Here is a 19383-nt window from a genome sequence, read left to right on the forward strand (position 1 = left end):
AAAAAAAAAAAAAAAAAAAAAAAGAAAAAGAAAAAGAAAAAAAAGAAAAAGCAAACATTCAATGATACTGGCTAATCGCCAAGCCCAAACTCGTTCTCGTTCGTTCCTTTGAAGAAAAGATGGCCGGTGTCTTTCCGAATTTTCAACCCAAGATAAGTTCGGTGTGACTCAATATTCCTCACAGCCTGAGAACCGAGAGTAGATGGCATCCTCCTGATTCTTGGCTCGTAAGGCGTCAGCCGTGTTGTTTATTAATGCCTTTGCTGGACTAGAGCAGGCCAAGCTGGGCATGTCCTGTCTGTGTGTACGACATGGAAGCAAGCACTTGTTGTGGGGGGGGGCATATATTAATCTGCTGACATAGCGCGCAAAAAAAGTCGATTTCTAAGCCGGGCCAATTCAGGTTCCATCCCAGCCTTCAGCCTGGCTCTAGACTTATACCTGATTGGTGGAAGCCCAGCACCACGCAACGCCTTGCACTGGAGCGAATCCCTATGCTGCCATAAGGCCCGCCGTTGACGCCGCTTTGGTGCATCGGTGATTGGGGAGAAAAGGGCGGACCTAACATACCGAGTGACATACGTCCTGACAAATTAACCCCGATTTGCTGTGCCATTCAGGGCCAAGTACCGTCATTTACATGTGCAACCCCTTGGATCCCCGTATCCTGATTCGGCAAGACGCATCCATTCCTGGAAGATAACGCGATGCCAAGACAGAAAAAGCACAACAAAGAGGTGCAGCTTGGCTCTAAGAGTCTCATCAACCCAAGTCCCTCAACATACCTACCTGTCTTTATGTCTCTCACTCGCTAACTCACTCACCCACAATCTCTCGCTCCCCACTACCGACGGAGGAGGAACCAGACATGAAACCAGATTGGTAATCTCCGTCAGATCTGATCGCGTCTTCAGCTTCCCCTGGCTGATGGGTAATCGGATCTATCTCCGTAGTTTGTAACATTGATTCGTAAATACGCAGAAAAGGCAATAGACGTGCTTAGAATGCCATAGCATGCCATGGATGAGACATCCTTCGTGGTACTACATTGGAAACCCTCTTTCAACCCATGTAGATCTTCTTGAGGGATATGAGTATAAGAGATGACGTCTCTTTCCTTTAGAATCTATTTTTTTTTTTATTTCGTGTTTTGACAATGACTATCAGACACCAGTAGCAACGACTAGTGGGTCAGACTCATTATATGCACCTTCTCAGCAAACGTTAATAGATTATATATTCAACCACCTATACGTTACACCTAACAGTCTTTCCTCTTAATAACTAGCCCTTGCCGCTCTTGACATGCGGTGAAGTGAGCTACCGGCACGCACACACGCACAAGAACACAAACACATATATCGCCCACCCCGTCAAAAAGAAAAAAAAGAAAAAATACACAACCCATCAACACACCACCCACCACAATGGTTTCTAGCATACAAGGCACCGCCCTGGGCGCGGCAATCCGACGTATCACCAAGAACAAGCTGTTAAAGTACCCCGAGGAACAAGACAACTTCAAACTCCCCGCCGAGTGGCTCCGGCTCCTCGACGGCAACGTCACCCGCGGACGAAATTCCGATGACGGCCTCACCAGGGAAAAGACGGCCGAGGCGCGCGCGGGGTCTGTAGGCTCCGAGAGCAGCACCGTGTCGGACGACGAGGAGGCTCAGGCGGCCGCGAGCAGCTCGGCCGCGATGCAGAGGGTGCAGTCCATACCCATCGTGCCCATGACGACGAGGTCGGGCGACATCCTCGTCGACTGGTACACGACGGACGATGCCGAGAACCCCCTGAACTGGAGCAGGACGCGAAAGGCCATGGTCACGGCCATCCTGTGCATCTACACCTTTGTCGTCTACATGTCCTCGGCCATCTACACCACGTCTGAGCACGGGGTCATGGAGGAGTTTGGAGTCGACTCGGTCCAGGCCGGGCTCGGCCTGGCCCTGTTCGTGCTCGGGTACGGCGTGGGCCCCTCGATCCTGAGCCCGCTGTCGGAGCTGCCCTCGGTCGGCCGCAACCCGCCCTACGTCGCCAGCATGTTCATCTTCGTCATCGTCTCCATCCCCGCGGCGCTCGTCACCAACTACCCGGGCCTGATGGTGCTCCGCTTCCTGCAGGGCTTCTTCGGGTCGCCGTGTCTGGCCTCGGGCGGCGCCTCCATCATGGACATGTACGGCTCCGAGCTCGACCTGCCCTACCCCATGATGGTGTGGACCGTCTCGGCCTTTTGCGGCCCGGCCCTGGGCCCTCTGCTCTCGGGCTTCAGCGTCCCCGTCCTGGGCTGGCGCTGGTCCCTGCTCGAGATCCTCTTCGCCTCGGTCCCCGTCTTCCTCGTCATGTTTGCCTTTCTGCCCGAGACGTCGAGCGACAACATCCTGCTCCGCCGCGCCCGGAGGCTCCGCGCCCTCACAAGGTCGGACCGCTTCCGGTCCAAGGCCGAGATCGAGCAAAAGGAGATGACCTTTGGCGCCATCCTCGCCGACGCCCTCGTCAAGCCCATCGAGATCAGCGTCAAGGATCCCGCCGTGGCCTTTGTCCAGATCTACACGGCCATCATCTACGGCATCTACTACTCCTTCTTCGAGGTGTTCCCGCTCGTCTTCCCCGTCTACTACGGCATGAGCGCGGGCCAGGTCGGCATAGTCTTCCTCTGCATGCTCGTGGCCGCCGGCCTGGGCATGACCGCCTACGGCTCCTACCTGGCCTTTTACATGCACCCGCGCATCCGCGCCCGCGGCCACCCGGCGCACGAGACACGCCTGGTCCCGGCCCTGGCCGCCGCCTTCGGCCCCACCGTGGGCCTCTTCATCTTTGCCTGGACGGCCCGCCCCGACCTGCACTGGATCGCCCCCACCGTCGGCATCACCCTGTACGGCGCCTCGGGCTTCGTCGTCATGCAGTGCCTCTTCTGCTACATCCCGCTGTCCTACCCGCGCTACGCCGCGAGCCTGTTCGCCGCAAACGACCTCTGCCGCTCCGCCCTGGCCTTTGCCAGCGTCCTGTTTGCCAGGCCGCTCTTTGCCAACCTCGGCGTCGCCCGCGGCGTCACCCTCCTCGCCGGCCTGAGCGTCCTCGGCATCGTTGGCATGTGGGCCCTGTGGAAGTTCGGTGCCCGCCTGAGGGCCATGAGCAAGTTTGCCGTGTCGGAATCCGATGAGATTGTCGCTGCCGAGCAGGAGAAGCAGTGAAAAAAAAAAAAAAAAAAAAAAAAAAAAAAAAAAAAAAAAAGTATTCATGTGTTTCTTGGGGATTAAACTTTATGGCTGGGTTATAATGCTAAGGAGTTCAGTGCAGAGGAGTTATATGGGAGGAGCTTGCTTTTTGGAACCAGGGTGCGAGAATGATAAGGGAGAACTCGTGCCAAGGCGAATTAGAATCTAGACGAGGTCGTAAGTATTTTTTTTTTTCTTTCTCCTTCCAACCTGTAATTATTTTGACACAGTTTATATGTGTGTGCTTTTCTTTTATTCAAGTCCATGGTATCACTGCACCTCATATTCGGGATGTGTATGGAACAAAAGACCTAGAGATACAAATTGATCGTAAAATAAGAGTCATAAAGTATCATATTCGAGGGTATCTATCAACGTACCAACATCACCTTTGTAAGCCATTTCAAGAGGTTAAGGGTCGCTGAAAAACCTGGAGAAGAATGTAGAACAAACATCGGCAAGGCACCAACACCCACGTCATAAACTAAGTTTAGCAGAAGGGAAAAAAAAGTCAAGGCCAAGTGATGGTGCCACGAACTTCAAAGGCCCACGGCGCGCGACACGTCAGAGTACTGGCATCATTTGATTGAAAGCTTTAGCAGTAAAAGACAGCAAAACGTAATGGTTCGTTCACGTGGAGATATAGGACCGTCAGCGACCGTGGCTGTTTTGCACAAGACTGTAAAGCGTGTCGTTTGCATCCATGTGTCCGTAGTTGTTGTCGGATATGTTCATCGACCTGTGCTGAGAGCCGTGTGATGTCGAGTTTCCGGCGTGACTAGCGTCGTAGCCACCGTTCACGGCTTGTTGAGGGTTGACAACACCTCTGTAGCCGGCTGGATTGCTATCTGTCGCCACGTATCCATACCACCCTTGCTGCTGTTGTTGCTGGTGCTGGTTTTGGCTAGAGGTCGACTGTTGCTGCCGCCCGTAAGACGCATAACTCTGCTGCTGTTGCGGCTGTCGTTGCCGCGTCTGTTGCGTCTGTGGCTGCGAGCGGCTCTCTTGGAGATGCTGCTGCGACGGCGGCTGCTGCTGATGGTACGACGCACGAACCGAGCTTCTGGTGGCCTGTGGCGAGCTTGGCCGCACGTTGAACCCATGTGTGGCACTCGACTGCGACATGGACGCTGTCTGGGCTGTACGGCTTGCCACGGCTGTCGCCGAATTGTTGTTGTAGGACTTTGAACTATGCACTTGTGCGGTAGCAGACGGCCATTGGTTGCTGCTATTGCTGGCAGCAGAGGACGCATACGAAGTCGAGGTAGCCTGGGTCGCAGGATTACTGTAGGTTTGCGTTGTTGGCCTGTGAGAACTGACATTGTGAGTGCTGTAGTTGTTGTCGTAAGACGCGTAAACCGTTGTGTTATTCGATGCAGGCACGCTGGTATGTGAGCTGTGGGTGGTGTCATTGCTAGTGCTACCGCCGGCCTGAGTAGTGCTTGTTGATGTGTATGTATCACTGTTGTTGTTGTTGTTGTTGCTGCTGCTATCCCCATAGTATTGGGCGTGGGGATCCTGAGCAGCGGTGCCCATAGAGGAATAGGAAGCAGATACGGTAGAAGGTGGGTAGTCGGAAGAGTTGCTGATAGCTGCAGACTGGTATTCCCGCGAGCCCGGTGGCCGCTGGCTCTGTCTTGAGCTAGTCCTGACCGGCTGGGATGGCTGTGTTGGTGGCGAAGCCTGACTTGGTCGTTGAATAGCGGCCTGAGACAAAGCTGCATCTTCTCGCAAGCCTTGAGCGTGTCCCTGGAAGCCAAATTCTGTCGAGTTCATGGATGATGTTTGGGACCTACTTCTAGTGTGTGCCTGGTACCCATGGTTCGCTGTATCCTGTCCCTGCACCTGTACCGGCTGCGTGGGCGGAGGAGGGTTGGACGAGTTTGCCCATGAAGTACTACCGTCTGGAGCCGGATTGTCTGCTACTTTGGGCTGAGCGTGTTGACCAGTGGGAAGGCTCCGGCGACCCGTCTTGGAGAGGCCGGTGGCTTGGTGGATCGGGGCAACTTCTCGACCTGGCCATTGTGGTTGAGCCGGTTCTTGCATCACCGCTTCCGGCACCTGAGGTGCGTGGGTGGCCTGGCTTGCAAAACCGGTGTGTTGTGGGTATTCTATAGTCGACGTAGTCAAGGTTTGTTCGCTAGACTCCTCAGCTGGTTGGGACTGGTAACTCGACACGTTCTCGTCAGTCGTCTCAGCCTGAGCCTGAGCCTGAGCCTGAGCCTGAGTACTGGTCCAGTCCATGGCCGTGCTTTGCTGGCCAAACCCAGGAGAAGGTAGGTCATCTGGTTCTTCTTCCTCCGCTGCCGGAGGCATTGCTGCAACTAGCGGAGGCGTTGCTGCAACTAGCGGAGGTATTTCTGCAACGACCGGTTCAGGTTTTGACTCAACAGGCTCCTCTGGCTTTGCGTTGCCTCTCGGGCCTGTGGGGACTTCTGGCCGATAATGGCACTCAATGTCTGCCATACGACATTGCTCGCAAGAAGGTTTACTTTTGGAGCACTAAATATCAATCGCGGTTTGTTAATTAAACGAAATGTTGTTCGGGCGCTCAAGATACGCATGTTGGTCCCTTACCGGAGTCTTGGCATCTCGACAAGGGTCGCATTTGCCACGGGTTAGCTTCTGCTTCTTAGTCCCGCTTGGAGTTGCGTCTTCGCCAGACTCAGCACCGGCCAAAGACTTCGTTACCGACTTCTTCTTCTTATTTTTTGTTGTGGAGCCTGCAGTTCCGGCATCTGACGAGGCAGTGGCGGCCGAGCTAGCCGCTGAAGCCGGAGTCGATGGCGTAGGAGGGGTGCTTGCCTGCGCGTCCTTGTTCGGATGTACGATCCTCAGCCGTTCGGCACCGTATTTGACCAACATAACCAGAGATTCCCGCTGAAGTTCAGGCGACTGGTTGGAGAATATGTCGAACTGCTCTTCCGACAATGTGGCAGGATCTATGCCGCTGACAACGAGTAACCCGTTGGCACGGTCACGCCTCCTGTCCGCCTCCCCAGGTGGAAGATCAAGCACATGAACGTTGACGGCAGATGCGGCCGTATTCGCACTATCTTGTGCCTTGACCACCGCTGAGTGATCTTCCACCGTGGCCTTGGGCTTTTTCGGTCGTGGAGTCCGCTTCTTCTTGGTTGAGGGCGTAGCCTGACTGGCGTCAGGAGCACCGTCTCCCGCCGGAATCTCGCCTGGTGGTCCACCCACCACGATTATGGATCCCTCTGTGGTCTCTCCTTTTCCATCTGTCGAATTTGTGCCCGTCTTTCTTTTCTTTTTCTTCTTTTTGGCGGGCGTTGCTGTTTCGCCGTCGGTAGTTGGCACAGCACGTTTCTGGGCCAGCGTTGGCTCTGGGGGCGGCGTGAACATCTCATAAAGCTCTGCGACTGTTTTGTGAAGAGGCGTGTGGCTGTATTTGACCTCGATCTCTTTGTTGGTTCTCTCGAAGTGAATTGTAAGAGAACCACGACAGTCGAACGCTGGCCGGCTCAGCAGAGTAGGGTTCTGCCCATCCTTCCCGCTAGAGAGTCCAACGACAGGCAGCACTTCCTTGGCATGCTGTCGCTGCCATACCTGTAGGGAATCCTTGCAGACATATTCAAACGTCCATCCCGATGACGCACGTGCGATAGTTCTAACGTTCCAAGACGAAGCGACCTCCCCGGGCGACGATAAAGCCCCTGCGATCTGTTTGGCGACGGCGCGTTGTAACACAGGGTCGTCCTGAGGCTGGTTGACGATGGCGTCATGGGTAGTTATCTGCCGCTGATACTGGCCGTTTCCGAGAGCCAGAACTGTCTGGTTGTGGCCGGCAAAGGGACGCACCCCGCCGTTTAACGACGCCGCACTTTCCAAGGTAGCGTTCTCGGCCTCGTTGACGACGACGAGGAAATTGGCTGTCGTGGGGAATTTGAATTTCGTGTCCACATGTTCTGCTTTCGTCTCGCTCGTCTTGGACAACAGTAACTCATCGAGCTGTTTGCGGATATCATCGGTCGAGTAGCAGACATGGTGCGAATCGGCGGCCGCGTCGTCATTGAGGAAAGCGAAAGCGTCCATGGTCGCACCTGTTTGATTGACTGTTGGGCCAGCATTTGTTGTTGTCGCGTTTGCGATGCAGCCAGCCAGACGGCTAGTTGGCTGGGCATTCAATGATACCGAGCACCGGCGACCATGCCTTCAAGCCAATTCGACGGCTCTGTTCGCGGTTCTTTGATTGAAATGCGTCAGTTGGTCCACAACGCCCAAGTGGAGGCAGCGCGTCTGCGTAATTCTTAATTACTGTGTATTAGCGGCACCCACGTGGGGTATTAGTTTTTACCTTGTACACGGCAGGGGCGGCAGACCAGCTGTTGCAGGCTATATTTACCGAAGTCCGGGAGCTTTCGTCTTTTGGCTGTGTTCTTTAGTGCAAACACCAGCTACCCCGGCCTTCCTATCTCCAAAAACCACTTCAGCTTGAGATCGCCCTTTTTTTTTTTTTTTTTTTTTTTTTTTTTTCTTACATGTATATACATAAATAAAACGCCTTTCCTATTCACCTCGATAAATACTTATTGCCTCCCTTCCAGTCGTGGTCTCCCTTTTCCTTCGGACAAGGCTTATTTACACAGACTGTGTGTAATGGAGTATCATCCTCCACCACAACTAGAGTATAGCACATGGTCTACTGTGGGCTATCTGATTTTACACGCTTCCTCATCATACCAAACCAAACAATTCGCAAACCGAACACCTACGCCCAACATACATCCTGCACAGACCCAAACGTATGTTTACAAATTCAGAAAGACCTCCGATTTCCTTCTCGGGCACACATCATCATCCCAGATCTTTCACAGGTTATCCTCGATCCACTGCTCCAGCTTCTCAACCAACTCAACCTTCTTCCCTACAGGACTGATTCCCCTGGAAGTTAATATGGCCTTGAGATCAGCTACTGTCATCTTGGCAAGCCTGTCCTGCTGATGCGCCGCCTTGAGCTGTGCATCACTCATAGCAGCCCCTGCTTTGGCCGATGTGGCCGCTGCAATCCTCGATTTTTTGGTCGGCTTCTTCTCGTCCTCGTCGTCATCTGCCTCATGTTCTCGCTTCAACGCACGCTGTCCCCGTGCAACGCTGGCAGCACTCTCGAGGTCCTCGTTGATCTCGGCAATGGCGCCGCCTACGCGCTTCGCTATGGCCTTGAACTTGGGTAGAGTCGGGTCGTCGTCTTTTTCTGGCACCTCCTCGTCCAGTGCAAGTGCCTGTAGGATTTTATAGTGCCACTGCAAGGCCGGATTGGGATATCGGGCCGGGTCATATGTTCCCTTTGGTAAGTGGAGATTGCCTACAACCTTTCGCATCTTTGCTGTCAGCTCTTCCGGCGCCTTGATCATATCCCTTTTGTCCGTCTCTCGGAGATCATCGGCAAAAGGGAGGGTGTAAAGCCACAGTCCCGCAGGAAGAAACTTCGTGTCCGACTCCTCATCAGAAGGTCTCTTAGACGGTATGATAGCCACCAGCACTGGGTTGGCGTTTACACGCGCGACGAACCATGCCAGGCCAACCTTGTCGTCTTTAAGTAGCTTTTTCCACAGAGCTGAAAACACGCGGGTTGAACCGACATGATCCTCCTCTGCCGGAAATATATATGTAGACTTCTTGATTGATGCCCATTGTGGAATCATGGATCGTGGCTTGAAACCAATGATGCGAAGGACATGGCCGCCCCAGTCTTTGAGCTGCGCAGTCTCTTCGGGGGTGAGATGGATATAGTCCCCTCCGAATTTGTATGCCTTCTTAAGTTCCGACTTTTCTACCGTCCTTGAGCTGTCGGAAACCTCCATCTTGGTAGTTTCTGGCAAGGCAAGTTGTGCTTTTTCGCCGGCTGTATGCACCCATGTGGTTCGCGCCGGCTTTTGAACATGCAACGGAATGTAGCCTTTGACCGAAATGGTCAACCCTGGCGCCACTTCAAACGGAAGATGGGCGAAGTAAGCCCGTTTTGGCGTCTGCTTTGAATTGATATTTGAGATGAGGGAGCTCAAAAGATTCAGACCTTCGCCTGACTTGGCATGCTTGATTTCGTCTGCTTCTGCTGTTGGGTCCCTGTAGATGATGTCCTGTCCTGCGTTAGCCCAGACCCAGTACAAAAGAGGCATAAAGCTCGAGGCTCGACATTCTACAGAACAGATTTGTAGTAAATGCCGACTGTGGCATGGCTTCTCACATCGTAAAACTTGGATAGATCAAATTTCTGATCACCCTTGCTGATGGGAAACAGCTCGATAATGACTCCAAGATCGTACAGGTCCTTGGCTCGAACTGCAGCAGACGCCCGGGCCGCCTTGTCTCCCGAGTGTGGGTCGTCATTGTCTGTGATGATGAACAGACGTCGAGAACCAAAATTGGGCGCCTTGGTTGTGAAAGTCTGGTTGGCACAAAAGAGCACGTTGGCCATAGTCGCAGGTTCCTCGGAAGGCACTAGAGCGCCATCTGGGTCCTCGCCCTCCTCAGCCAGGCTCCTGAGCATCTTGACATCTTCTGCTTCGGGTATGTCCAGATCCAAGTAAAGGTAGCAGTGCGGGTAAGATTCACCGCTGGTAACGTCGCGCAGCTTGGTGCGTTCCGTGTTGAAGAGTAGAATTCCCATCATGTCTTTTGGCGACGCAATGATGCGTTGCTGCATGATCTGGTTGGCGCATTTTAGCGCTGCGGTGAGAGGACTGTCATTATTCGCCTTCTTGGAACTGCTTTGCGGAGGTTCCTCCAGCATAGACTTGCTCACGTCAATGGCGAATATTATGGCGTCTTTCTGGGTTTTGTAGTCCTATATATCTGTCAGCAACTGGTCTCAGGGCGGTCTCTCCAGATGTCATGAGTAACAAACAGATTCGTCCATTTCCTCGTCAGCTTCGACATCGTCATCCACATCTTGACGGTATTTGTCCGCGGCCATGATTGCGGTGTCGCGGATCCAGTGTAACTATTTTGTGATATTTTCTTCTCTTCCTCTTATTGAGGTAGATTACTATTGATAAATCGTGAGTTTATACGGTGATCACCGTTACTATAGCGTATTGAGAAAGTGGACGCGACTGGCTCTAGGCAGCAACGCGGACCCTGGCCTTTGAAGCGCGCGATCACGTGCCTATCGCCACGATCGATCGGTCTCGTCGATCCTCGCTCGTTCATCCCCCTGTCCTCGCCTCCTCTGTCTGATTCGTAATGGCTGTCAATTGGCAGGGGAAGCTCCTCCATAGTGGGGCGCAAGCATGGAAGGTCATACCAGTGCTCTGAGATCATCGCAAAGACGGCGTCTTTGACATTTCCGCCCCGAAAAAAAAGTGACTTTTGAACTTATCCCGGGCTCTCCGACAAGAGCGAAACCTGTCACATATCTATTCACCGTGGCGTTTCCGGCTCTTTATTTACATCGCAGGATTTTGTCTTGACGATTTCAACCTACCCCTTTGAGATTGCCGGTATTAGTTACTGAATCGTTTCCAAGAGCAAGCTCAGGTACCTGACCTAGCTTGTCCTGTTCTGTTGTAACAGCAGGAGGTTTCCTTTCAGCTGTGACCTATACACGCAACAATGGTGGCGATGCGCCAACCAGCAAGGCAGCTTTGCCAAACACTTTCGCAAACCGGATCATCCCGCTTTGCTGCCAATGGCCTGAGGACATTACCTTCGTCGGCAATCCAGACCAGAGCATTTGCGACGCCCGTCCCGCCCGTCACTCAAGATGCCACAGGATCCAAGGGACCAACTGCCATGGTCTTTCTGAACATGGGAGGCCCCTCGACCACCGAGGAGGTCCACGACTTCCTGCTCAGGCTCTTTGTATGTCAATAATCCGGCCATCGAACAATTCTCGGCAAAGGAAAACTAACGCACTTTTTGATGGCGCTTGTGACAGTCCGACGCCGACCTCATCCCCTTTGGCCCGTTGCAAAAGTACCTGGCGCAATGGATCGCAAAGAGAAGAACACCCAAGATCCAGGACCAGTATGCAGCCATTGGCGGCGGTTCGCCGATTCGTAAATGGTCCGAGCACCAGAACGCCGAGATGTGCAAGCTGCTCGACAAGATCTCGCCCGAGACGGCGCCGCACAAGCCCTACGTCGCCTTTCGCTACGCGAACCCGTTGACCGAGGAGATGTACAATCGCCTTTTGGCGGACGGTTTCGGCAACGGCAAGGGCGGCAGGGCAGTTGCATTTACGCAGTACCCGCAGTATTCGTGTTCGACGACGGGGAGCAGCCTGAACGAGTTGTGGAAGTGGAGGCAAAGGCTTGAGGGCAAGTCGGCCGATGCTGATGGTGGCTCGTCCGCGGCACTCTCCAAGGTGAACGATGGCACAATACAGTGGAGCGTCATCGACCGATGGCCCGTCCATGCGGGCCTGGTGGAAGCTTTTGCCCAGAATATTGAGGCGAAGTTGGCCGAGTACCCAGAGGAGAGGAGAAACAAGGTCGTGCTGATGTTTTCGGCCCACAGTCTACCTATGACTGTGGTAAACAGAGGTGAGCCCTCTTTCATCCCCAAGCGCAGCGTCGGCATATAATGGGCGTATATTGACAGTCAAATAGGAGATCCCTACCCCGCCGAGGTTGCGGCCACTGTCTATGGCGTGATGCAGCGATTGGGATTCTCAAACCCTTACCGCCTATGTTGGCAGTCGCAAGTTGGCCCCCAGCCATGGCTAGGACCTCAAACGTCAACTTCGGTCGAGGAATACGTCTCCAAGGGCCAGAAAGACATTGTTTTGATTCCAATCGCATTTACATCCGACCACATCGAGACGTTATTTGAACTCGACCAAGAAGTCATTGGGGATTCGGGACACCCCGATACGGTCAAGCGCGTAGAGAGTCTCAACGGTAGCCAGGTCTTTATCAAGGCCCTGGCTGATATTGCCAAGGACCACCTCCACAGCGGCCGTGCATGCTCTACCCAAATGGGTCTACGCTGCCCCGGCTGCAAGAGCGAGAGGTGTTTAGAGTCGAAGAAATTTTTCGCCAGCCAGCAGGCGAGGTTTCCTGGGCCTGTGGTTTGAGCCTGTCTATCGGCATCTTCTTTTTATTTGTTTCTTTTTGTGGTACACATCTTATGTAAACATATGTTATCATTAGGGAGAGCAGATCATCATTTGTCGGAATACAGGTAGGCTAAAGGCAAAAGTCGTAAGATCTCGTGTATATTACCACGTCATGTGGACAACAGTCAGTTGACAGGTTAAACTATCAGAATAATTACTCAGTGAACTGAATCTAGGGGAATACCTGCCAGGGGAAAATGGTGATTATCTGCCCAAATATCCACTCGCTCTCCTCGGCAGCGACATCGTTGGCATTGATTTTCTTCTCCAACGATGCGATGGCATAGGTGGAAAACGTCCAATAGGCCACGACGCGCAAAGATTCTAGAGACGTAACCGTCTTCCCTGGCGTCCATGTCCGAAGCCGCCCCCGAACTCGAATCGGCCCAGGCAACGCTACAGTGGCCGCCAAAGCATGGGATCCCATTTCTACATCGGCGGACTACCCCCACCCAACCCGTCTCCCGCACGCCGCCGACACATCCTGCAGCAAGAGCGCCACGCCCAACGAGGGAATCCCGGGGACCAGAAGCACAGCAAAGGCATCTGGCGCCACCGCGAGTGCGGCCATGGCGATCTACCGGAAACACTGGGTGCGCAGCGCGGACCCCGTCGCCAAAGACGACGTACAACGGTGCAGGCGTTGCACTCTGACTACGGGCCCAAGCTCGGGGCGTTGACTCAGAGGTAGACATTGAAGGCAACCAAAGACTGACTACGAGGGCCGCGGCGATGATGGCGGGGTTCGGCGGCGTGGCGCTTCAGCTCGCTGCCACGGTACAGGGCGGGGGGGAGGGCCCAGGTTTATAGCCAGCAGGGGCCGGCATGTGCAGCACGACGACGGCGGTGGAACAGTGTGAGCCGGCGCTGAAGGGTCTGCACGACGGCCGTGCGCAGCAGCGACAGGCCCTGCAGGCTGGGAGAAGTCTCTCGAGTTGGCCCCGCTCGCGCACGAGGATCTTGACTAGGTGGCCGAAGAGCTTGGCCGGTCAGGCACAGTGCGTATATTTGATATTCCGATCTGATAAAATTGGGTTTGTCAGTGCGCGCCAGGTGCGCGGTTCGAACTGGGATGGCAGGTTTGTTGAACTTCTACCGACGCCGCTGACATCCGGATTCGCTGCTGTTTCGCAGCTGGCTTCTGTGGAATCCAAGGCTCGTAGTCGTTGGACGGCTTGTCCAACATTCCGTATATATAAGTCTACCGCATTCATCCAAGATTGGTCACAGAATGATCGTTTCATTCAAAATGGTTGCTATTCAAGCCATACATGAAACTCGGTCCAGTAAGGCGTATGCCCTATTCAAGCCAAGCGTTTCCGAATTTGTTTGGACTTGGTGATAATCCAAACCGCGAGACGCTGACCACCTTCGCATCACCGCGACTTAGTACACCTGGGACAAGAGAAAAAAAGCTCTCACAAAAGCCCGACCCCAAGCTGACCTTGCCCAACCACGCTTCCCTCAGAAAGGGTAAGACGACGGGGTAAGAAATTGCAACAGCTGAACCTTTTTCCGTTCGGTTTTGCACCGATTGGCTGGCTGTGCCATATCCTGCAGCGTCAGCCGGGACGCACAAACCCTCTGCAGTACCAATTTAGAAATGCGTGGCTGAGGCCAATCTAATGTGTTCAGGCAAATTCGTGAATCTCGTTTTCTTATTTCAAGACGGACAGACTCTTCGTGCCTGTTTCAGCATCGACGGTGGTGATTTTTTTTTTTTTTTTCTCTCTCTGATGTTCGGCCTCGGCTTTTATACTTTCGTCGCAAATACCCGTTTGGCCCCTTTTGCCGCAGCGATGTCATCGGCTACCAGGACAATGAATGTAATACAATACCTTGCACATTTGTAGACCCCTTCGTTCCCTTTTTTGGAGTTATACCATCTTTTTCCGTATACATATTGTGCAAAATAAAACCAAAAAAGAGAAACCGCAAAAATGATGCGTCCAATCGACCGCATCTGGACAGGTACGTCGACTTACCAACAGGTCTGCATTGTGATAACATATGATAAATACTTGAGAGAGTACTAAATGTAAATACTGCTCACAAAAGTCGTCCTGTTCGTCGTCCTCTCGGTGATCGACATCGCCTTCAACGCCGCAGCCGGCCCCGCAGCAGTCGCTGCCGGAGCACACGTCGAAGGCAGCCCCGTGACGGCACAAGCCCTCGGCCTCGGCGCACAGGGGGGAGCTACCAAGGCCGGAATCTTGGCATTCCTCGGGTTTCTGGGATTGGCAAAGCTGACCAGCGTCGCGGCGACGATGCTGATTATCATCATGGCGACGATATTTGGGATATGCGTCCTCGTGACCGCGCAGGTGTCATATGCGCTTATAGGAGACAGTGAGTACAGTAGATGAAGGGTCGCTGTGCTTTCAAGCAATTTTTGCGGGAGAAATGCATGCTAATCATCATCTTGTTTGGCGAATCAAAAGCTCCCACGGCGCTTCTCAGAGCTGCACTAGTGGCTGCGCTGCCGCTGCAGTTACCGGAGGGTTATGGGATGTATTTTGGTTAGTTTCAAAGATCAAGACAATTTCTGTCTTCAAGGTAAGCTCGTTTGGAAATAGCTGTCTGACAATTGCTTGGGGCTGTTTTGTTTAGCCGTCAACAGGTACAGGAAAGAGGACAAATTCAGCGGCGAGTCGACCAACACCTTCCACTACTCAAGAACGCTAGGCTTATGGATCACGACAGTGGCCTGGGATGCGCTGGGAGGAGTGGCTTTTGCATCGGTGGCACAAAACCTAGGTAAGTCTTTCTTTGTTTCTTCTTCTTCTTCTAAACGCTCCAAGGCGTGTCGAAGATGTTGCTGACATTTTTGGTTCGTCACGTCTCTCTATCAAAAGGCTACCCTGTTTGCAAATTGGAAACAGCAGCTGCGGCGGGTGCTGTGTACGGCGTGTTTTCGGGCTTGTCCAAGATGATAGCGTATATCGCATGGGGCTTGTATTATCGGAACAAGTGAAATGTATATTACGTGAAAGTAGTTTTAAGCTTATGGACATGGAACAAGAATGCAGATCATGGAGCAAGCTTTAACATAAGAGTTAACTTTGGTGTTCTTGGCCGCGGGCCTGCCATAGTACTCACAGTACTAGACTAGTAAAGCGCCCCCCTCCCCTCCACAACCCGACTGATGCTTGGCGCCTGCGTCACCCCACGTGCCTTAGCCAGGAGGGAGTAAGGTGTGTTAGGTGTGTTAGGTGGTATTACCACACAGTACAGGGACAGTTCCTCCCCGCTAGCAAGTACCTGCCTGAACCCTGCAAGGAACACTTGCACCTACAAAGTGGCACTTTCGTCATCGATTGGCCAGGTCGATGGCTCATTGGTGCAGGTCTGCTCCTTGATTGCCAAAAATCCCCAGCTGTCGCGCCGGCATTCGCTGGCCACGTTTCGCATTGCTTTGAAATACAATCAGAACGATAACGCCAAGTTCAACTTGGCCTACTATTCTTGGAGTAAAAAGATGGAAAAAATCTGAGGACAAAGATGTAAGAAACGGGGTTAACCCCATTCCAATGTTTCCGTGTTTCTTGAGTGCTCCATAAAAGACCTAGGTACTTGGGATTTTACGTCGTACATGTGCATCGCTTTATCAGGATGTTTCCCCTGGTTTGAGTGTCTTTATTTGACTCGGGTCTTGATGAAAACCGAGCCCTTTGTTACTTTTCTTCTCTTTCGTCCGAACCTAGCTTGCACTTATTGTCCCCACCGGGTGCTCGAGCTGTCACCTCGTTCACATCCCAGGTTCAGGTTGCTTTAGCTGGGTCCGGGCTCAAGGGCCTACTTACCTATCCCGTCCACCATCTAAACTTCTTTGCTCGACATGAGGAACTGTGTCTGAACTTGACGACGATTCCCTTGTCATCGATTGTCAAGCCAGCATCAATCAACAAACAACTCGCAGTATCGTGGGCAAGCCCTTTAGCTCACGTGGGTTTGCTCAAAATCCATCTAGGCGTTATTTTGGAATTATTTCCTTGCAGATAACGCTAGCGGATGCCGCAGTAACGATTAATTCTCGAGAAAACAGATACCGACCCTCTTTGCAGGGCTTCGTTCGGGGGTTTGTCGGGATATTTGTTCTCTTGAATGACGACAGCAACCGATAATTAACTCGTCAGTGATGCTCTCCGCGTACAGTTCCTTTGTTTTGTTTGTTTGTTTGAATTTTGACGCCTCTCCACGACCACTCCTTTTTATTTTGCTTTGTTTGGTTTTGTTTTATCTCGATCTTGTTGTTCATGGCCAACTTAAATCGGCAGGTCGCATAATATTAACCATTTGCCACTCGGCAGTGCAGCCAGTCTGCATATTCAGCGGACGAAATGGCGTCCAACAATTACGGTGCTGCGGGGACAAGCGCCGGTGCGATCCCGACCGAATCGACTTCGCTGTTAGGTTCCGGCACTGGTACCCGTGACAACTCTCCATCTCAAGATAGGTCCGAAATAACCGCGACCGGAGACGGAGCCGATTGGCTTGGCGATGAGGAGTTTAGTCAGGTGCCCCGGTGGAGGAGAGCGTCGGTATGCCCTCGCTACCCTCAGATATCCCGAGGCCACAGGTCTCTCTCTCTCTCTCTTTACGCCCTTTGAAACGCAAGCTGATCCTGGCTTTTTAGGTTTACTGGCTGATTGGGCCATATTTGCTATTTACCCTTGCCTTTGGCGGCTCCATTGTCCCAAAGCTTAATCTGTAAGCCTTCTCAACCCCGCCCGGTGCGCCAGCCAGTGGTTAGGTGATTAGCAGCAGACTGAACAGCTGCCCATATCAGGATCTTGGATCTTGTCTGTAATCGTTACTTGTCGGAACGAGCGCAATCAGACCCCGGCTTTGTCTTCATTCCAGTAGTCCCGGGTCTCGATGACGCACAGTGCACCTCTGGACCGACCCAAGCCCGTGTGCAAAGAGAGGCTGCCACGTTCATGATGACGATGAATCTCATCACCGGTCTGCTGAGCGCCTTTACTGTTCCCAAGATCGGCTCCCTGTCTGACCGCTACGGCCGAAAGCGTCTGCTGGTGGTAGCTTCGGCCGGCGGCATCATTGGAGAGCTTGTTGTGATCCTGGCCGTCAAGTTCCCCGAGACGGTGCATCTCAACTGGCTATTGGTTGCTGCCGCTATGGATGGACTCGGCGGGTCATTCACTGCGGCGTCCGTGGTCAGTCACTCGTATGTGTCCGACTGCACGCCTCCTCGGAAGCGCGGTGTGGCTATCGGGTACCTGCACTCGGCCTTGTACGCCGGCTTGGCATTTGGCCCCGTGCTTGCTGGTTACATGGTTGAGAAGTTGACGCACGAGCTGGTCTCGGTGTTTTACGTGACTCTTGGTTGCCACGTTTGCTTTGTCGTCCTGATGCTCACTATAGTTCCCGAGTCTGTCTCCCAAAAGAGGCAGATGACAGCTCGTGAGAAGCACACTGAGGACGGCGACCGACGGGCCAAGCGGATCGTTGCTTGGACTGGCAACTCTGCACCTTGGTACAGGAGGGTTGCGGCATCGATCCGAGGTGCACCGAACCCCCTGAGACCTCTCAAGGTGCTATACCCCCGGGGCGCCACCAATGCTCCCGTCCGACGCAACCTGCTCTTGCTGGCAACCATCGACACCATGTTCCTCGGCGCCACCATGGGCTCCGGCCAGGTGACGATCCTGTACAGTGAACTGATGTTTGGCTGGCGCAACCTCGAGACGTCCAACTTCGTGTCGTTGGTGTCACTTGTGCGTGTGTGCGCCCTTTTGGGGATCTTGCCAGCGTTGAACTACGTGTTCCGCATCCGACCCGCCGCACGCAAGAGGGCCCTGGGCCATGGCGTCGCTATCGAGAAGAACAATGCGGGCTCCGACGGGCTGGATACGTGGCTGCTGCGCGGCGCCATCTTTTCAGACATCCTTGGCGTCGCCGGTTACATCCTGGTGAGGACGCCGGCCTTGTTTCTCGTTAGTGCCGTCGTGGCCTCCTTGGGTGGGCTGGTGGCTCCGACCTCCCAGTCGGTGCTCACGAAGCATGTTCCAGCCGACCAAGTTGGGTCTCTTCTCGGCGCCATTGGTCTGTTGCATGCCCTTGCCCGGGTCCTGTTCCCGTTCGTCATCAGCGGGTTATATGCAGCGACTGTCGAGTCATTTCCACAGGCTGTCTTTGTACTGTTGGTGGTCATTTTCGGCATCGCGCTATGCCTGGCCTTTTTTGTGAGGCCCCATGGTAAGTTGACAACAACTGTATTTTTATTTTTTTTTTATTTTTTATGCAGCGCCCGGTATTGCTGTATTATGTTGATGTGGTCGAAAGCTGACGTTGAATTGTAACAGTTTACATGAAGGAGGTGACCGATGATGACGTCTCGCCGACTCCAGCCAGGGCCTGGGATTACGAGGATGGAGTTTCTGACGAGGAGGTTGTCCCTGTAAGATTAGGACGTGGCTAGTATTACTCTCTGTCAATCTCTTTTGTTGGCTTAAACTTTTCTTTTGTAGTAGTTTGATGGTTTTACCGCGGAGCATACAAGATTGGATGGGTCGTTGTTTGTCGTATGACTCCATCTAGACTGGGTTGGGACGCAAGTGATACACATGACATGGATCTTGCTGGAGTTCGGGTTGTTTGCGTTAGAACTAGTCTGATGATAGAGGCGGACTTGACAGATGTGATGGGCTGACTGGCCAGCCATGCACCCATATTGTCAGCGCGGAAATATTAAAATGTTGCAAACAAGCCCGCATCTATCTCCGACACTTTCGGTATGGCGATCGTCAGGGTCTGCTGTCCACCGGAGTCGAGGGCCTGAATATTCACGCTCGGATGCGATGTTGTAGCGCTCTATGCTGAGAAACAAAACAAAACAAAGCAAAAACAAACATAGAAAAAAACGAACAAGATACAGAAATAAACACACACACACACACACCACCTTTCCGAGAGGCTACTCATTGTCACTTTTCGTGCATATTTGCGCGGAGGGGGATAGTTGGCCATCTGATCTCTACAGACTCTGGATGTAGGACGTGCCCTCACGACGAACGGTTTATCGATTTTTACTTTCCGATACCATGGGCGACTTTTTTT

The 19383-nt window shown here is 53.0% G+C and overlaps 5 protein-coding genes across 5 annotated transcripts in view; 3 read left to right on the forward strand and 2 right to left on the reverse strand.

The window, feature by feature from the left end:
* Positions 1 to 1427: 1427 nt before the first annotated feature.
* PpBr36_01029 (uncharacterized protein) lies at positions 1428 to 3197 on the forward strand (the record flags this gene model as incomplete). The annotated part of the gene is made up of 1 exon (XM_029888218.1): positions 1428 to 3197. One exon carries the CDS (start codon positions 1428 to 1430, stop codon positions 3195 to 3197), a length of 1770 nt encoding a protein of 589 aa, XP_029751667.1.
* A 675-nt stretch (positions 3198 to 3872) lies between these two features.
* On the reverse strand, positions 3873 to 7277 carry PpBr36_01030 (uncharacterized protein; the record flags this gene model as incomplete). The annotated part of the gene is made up of 2 exons (XM_029888219.1): positions 3873 to 5723; positions 5799 to 7277. The coding sequence occupies 2 exons, from the start codon at positions 7275 to 7277 to the stop codon at positions 3873 to 3875; spliced, it is 3330 nt and encodes a 1109-aa protein (XP_029750555.1).
* Positions 7278 to 8053: 776 nt separating this feature from the next.
* Positions 8054 to 10158, reverse strand: PpBr36_01031 (uncharacterized protein; the record flags this gene model as incomplete). The annotated part of the gene is made up of 3 exons (XM_029888220.1): positions 8054 to 9322; positions 9430 to 10029; positions 10090 to 10158. The coding sequence occupies 3 exons, from the start codon at positions 10156 to 10158 to the stop codon at positions 8054 to 8056; spliced, it is 1938 nt and encodes a 645-aa protein (XP_029750556.1).
* A 638-nt stretch (positions 10159 to 10796) lies between these two features.
* Positions 10797 to 12261, forward strand: PpBr36_01032 (uncharacterized protein; the record flags this gene model as incomplete). The annotated part of the gene is made up of 3 exons (XM_029888221.1): positions 10797 to 11045; positions 11122 to 11728; positions 11795 to 12261. The coding sequence occupies 3 exons, from the start codon at positions 10797 to 10799 to the stop codon at positions 12259 to 12261; spliced, it is 1323 nt and encodes a 440-aa protein (XP_029750557.1).
* A 1982-nt stretch (positions 12262 to 14243) lies between these two features.
* The window catches only part of PpBr36_01033 (uncharacterized protein), a gene marked incomplete at both ends in the record, with an annotated part of 6401 nt that continues 1261 nt past the window's right edge, over positions 14244 to 19383 (forward strand). The window contains 8 exons of the mRNA XM_029888222.1: positions 14244 to 14274; positions 14362 to 14652; positions 14745 to 14822; positions 14914 to 15060; positions 16717 to 16844; positions 16940 to 17013; positions 17093 to 18522; positions 18630 to 18724. Of these exons, the coding sequence (XP_029750558.1) occupies positions 14244 to 14274; positions 14362 to 14652; positions 14745 to 14822; positions 14914 to 15060; positions 16717 to 16844; positions 16940 to 17013; positions 17093 to 18522; positions 18630 to 18724 (2274 nt within the window). The remainder of the gene's footprint in view (positions 14275 to 14361; positions 14653 to 14744; positions 14823 to 14913; positions 15061 to 16716; positions 16845 to 16939; positions 17014 to 17092; positions 18523 to 18629; positions 18725 to 19383) is intronic.

Source organism: Pyricularia pennisetigena, chromosome 2 (genome assembly GCF_004337985.1).
Source record: "Pyricularia pennisetigena strain Br36 chromosome 2, whole genome shotgun sequence".
Lineage (NCBI taxonomy): Eukaryota > Fungi > Ascomycota > Sordariomycetes > Magnaporthales > Pyriculariaceae > Pyricularia > Pyricularia pennisetigena.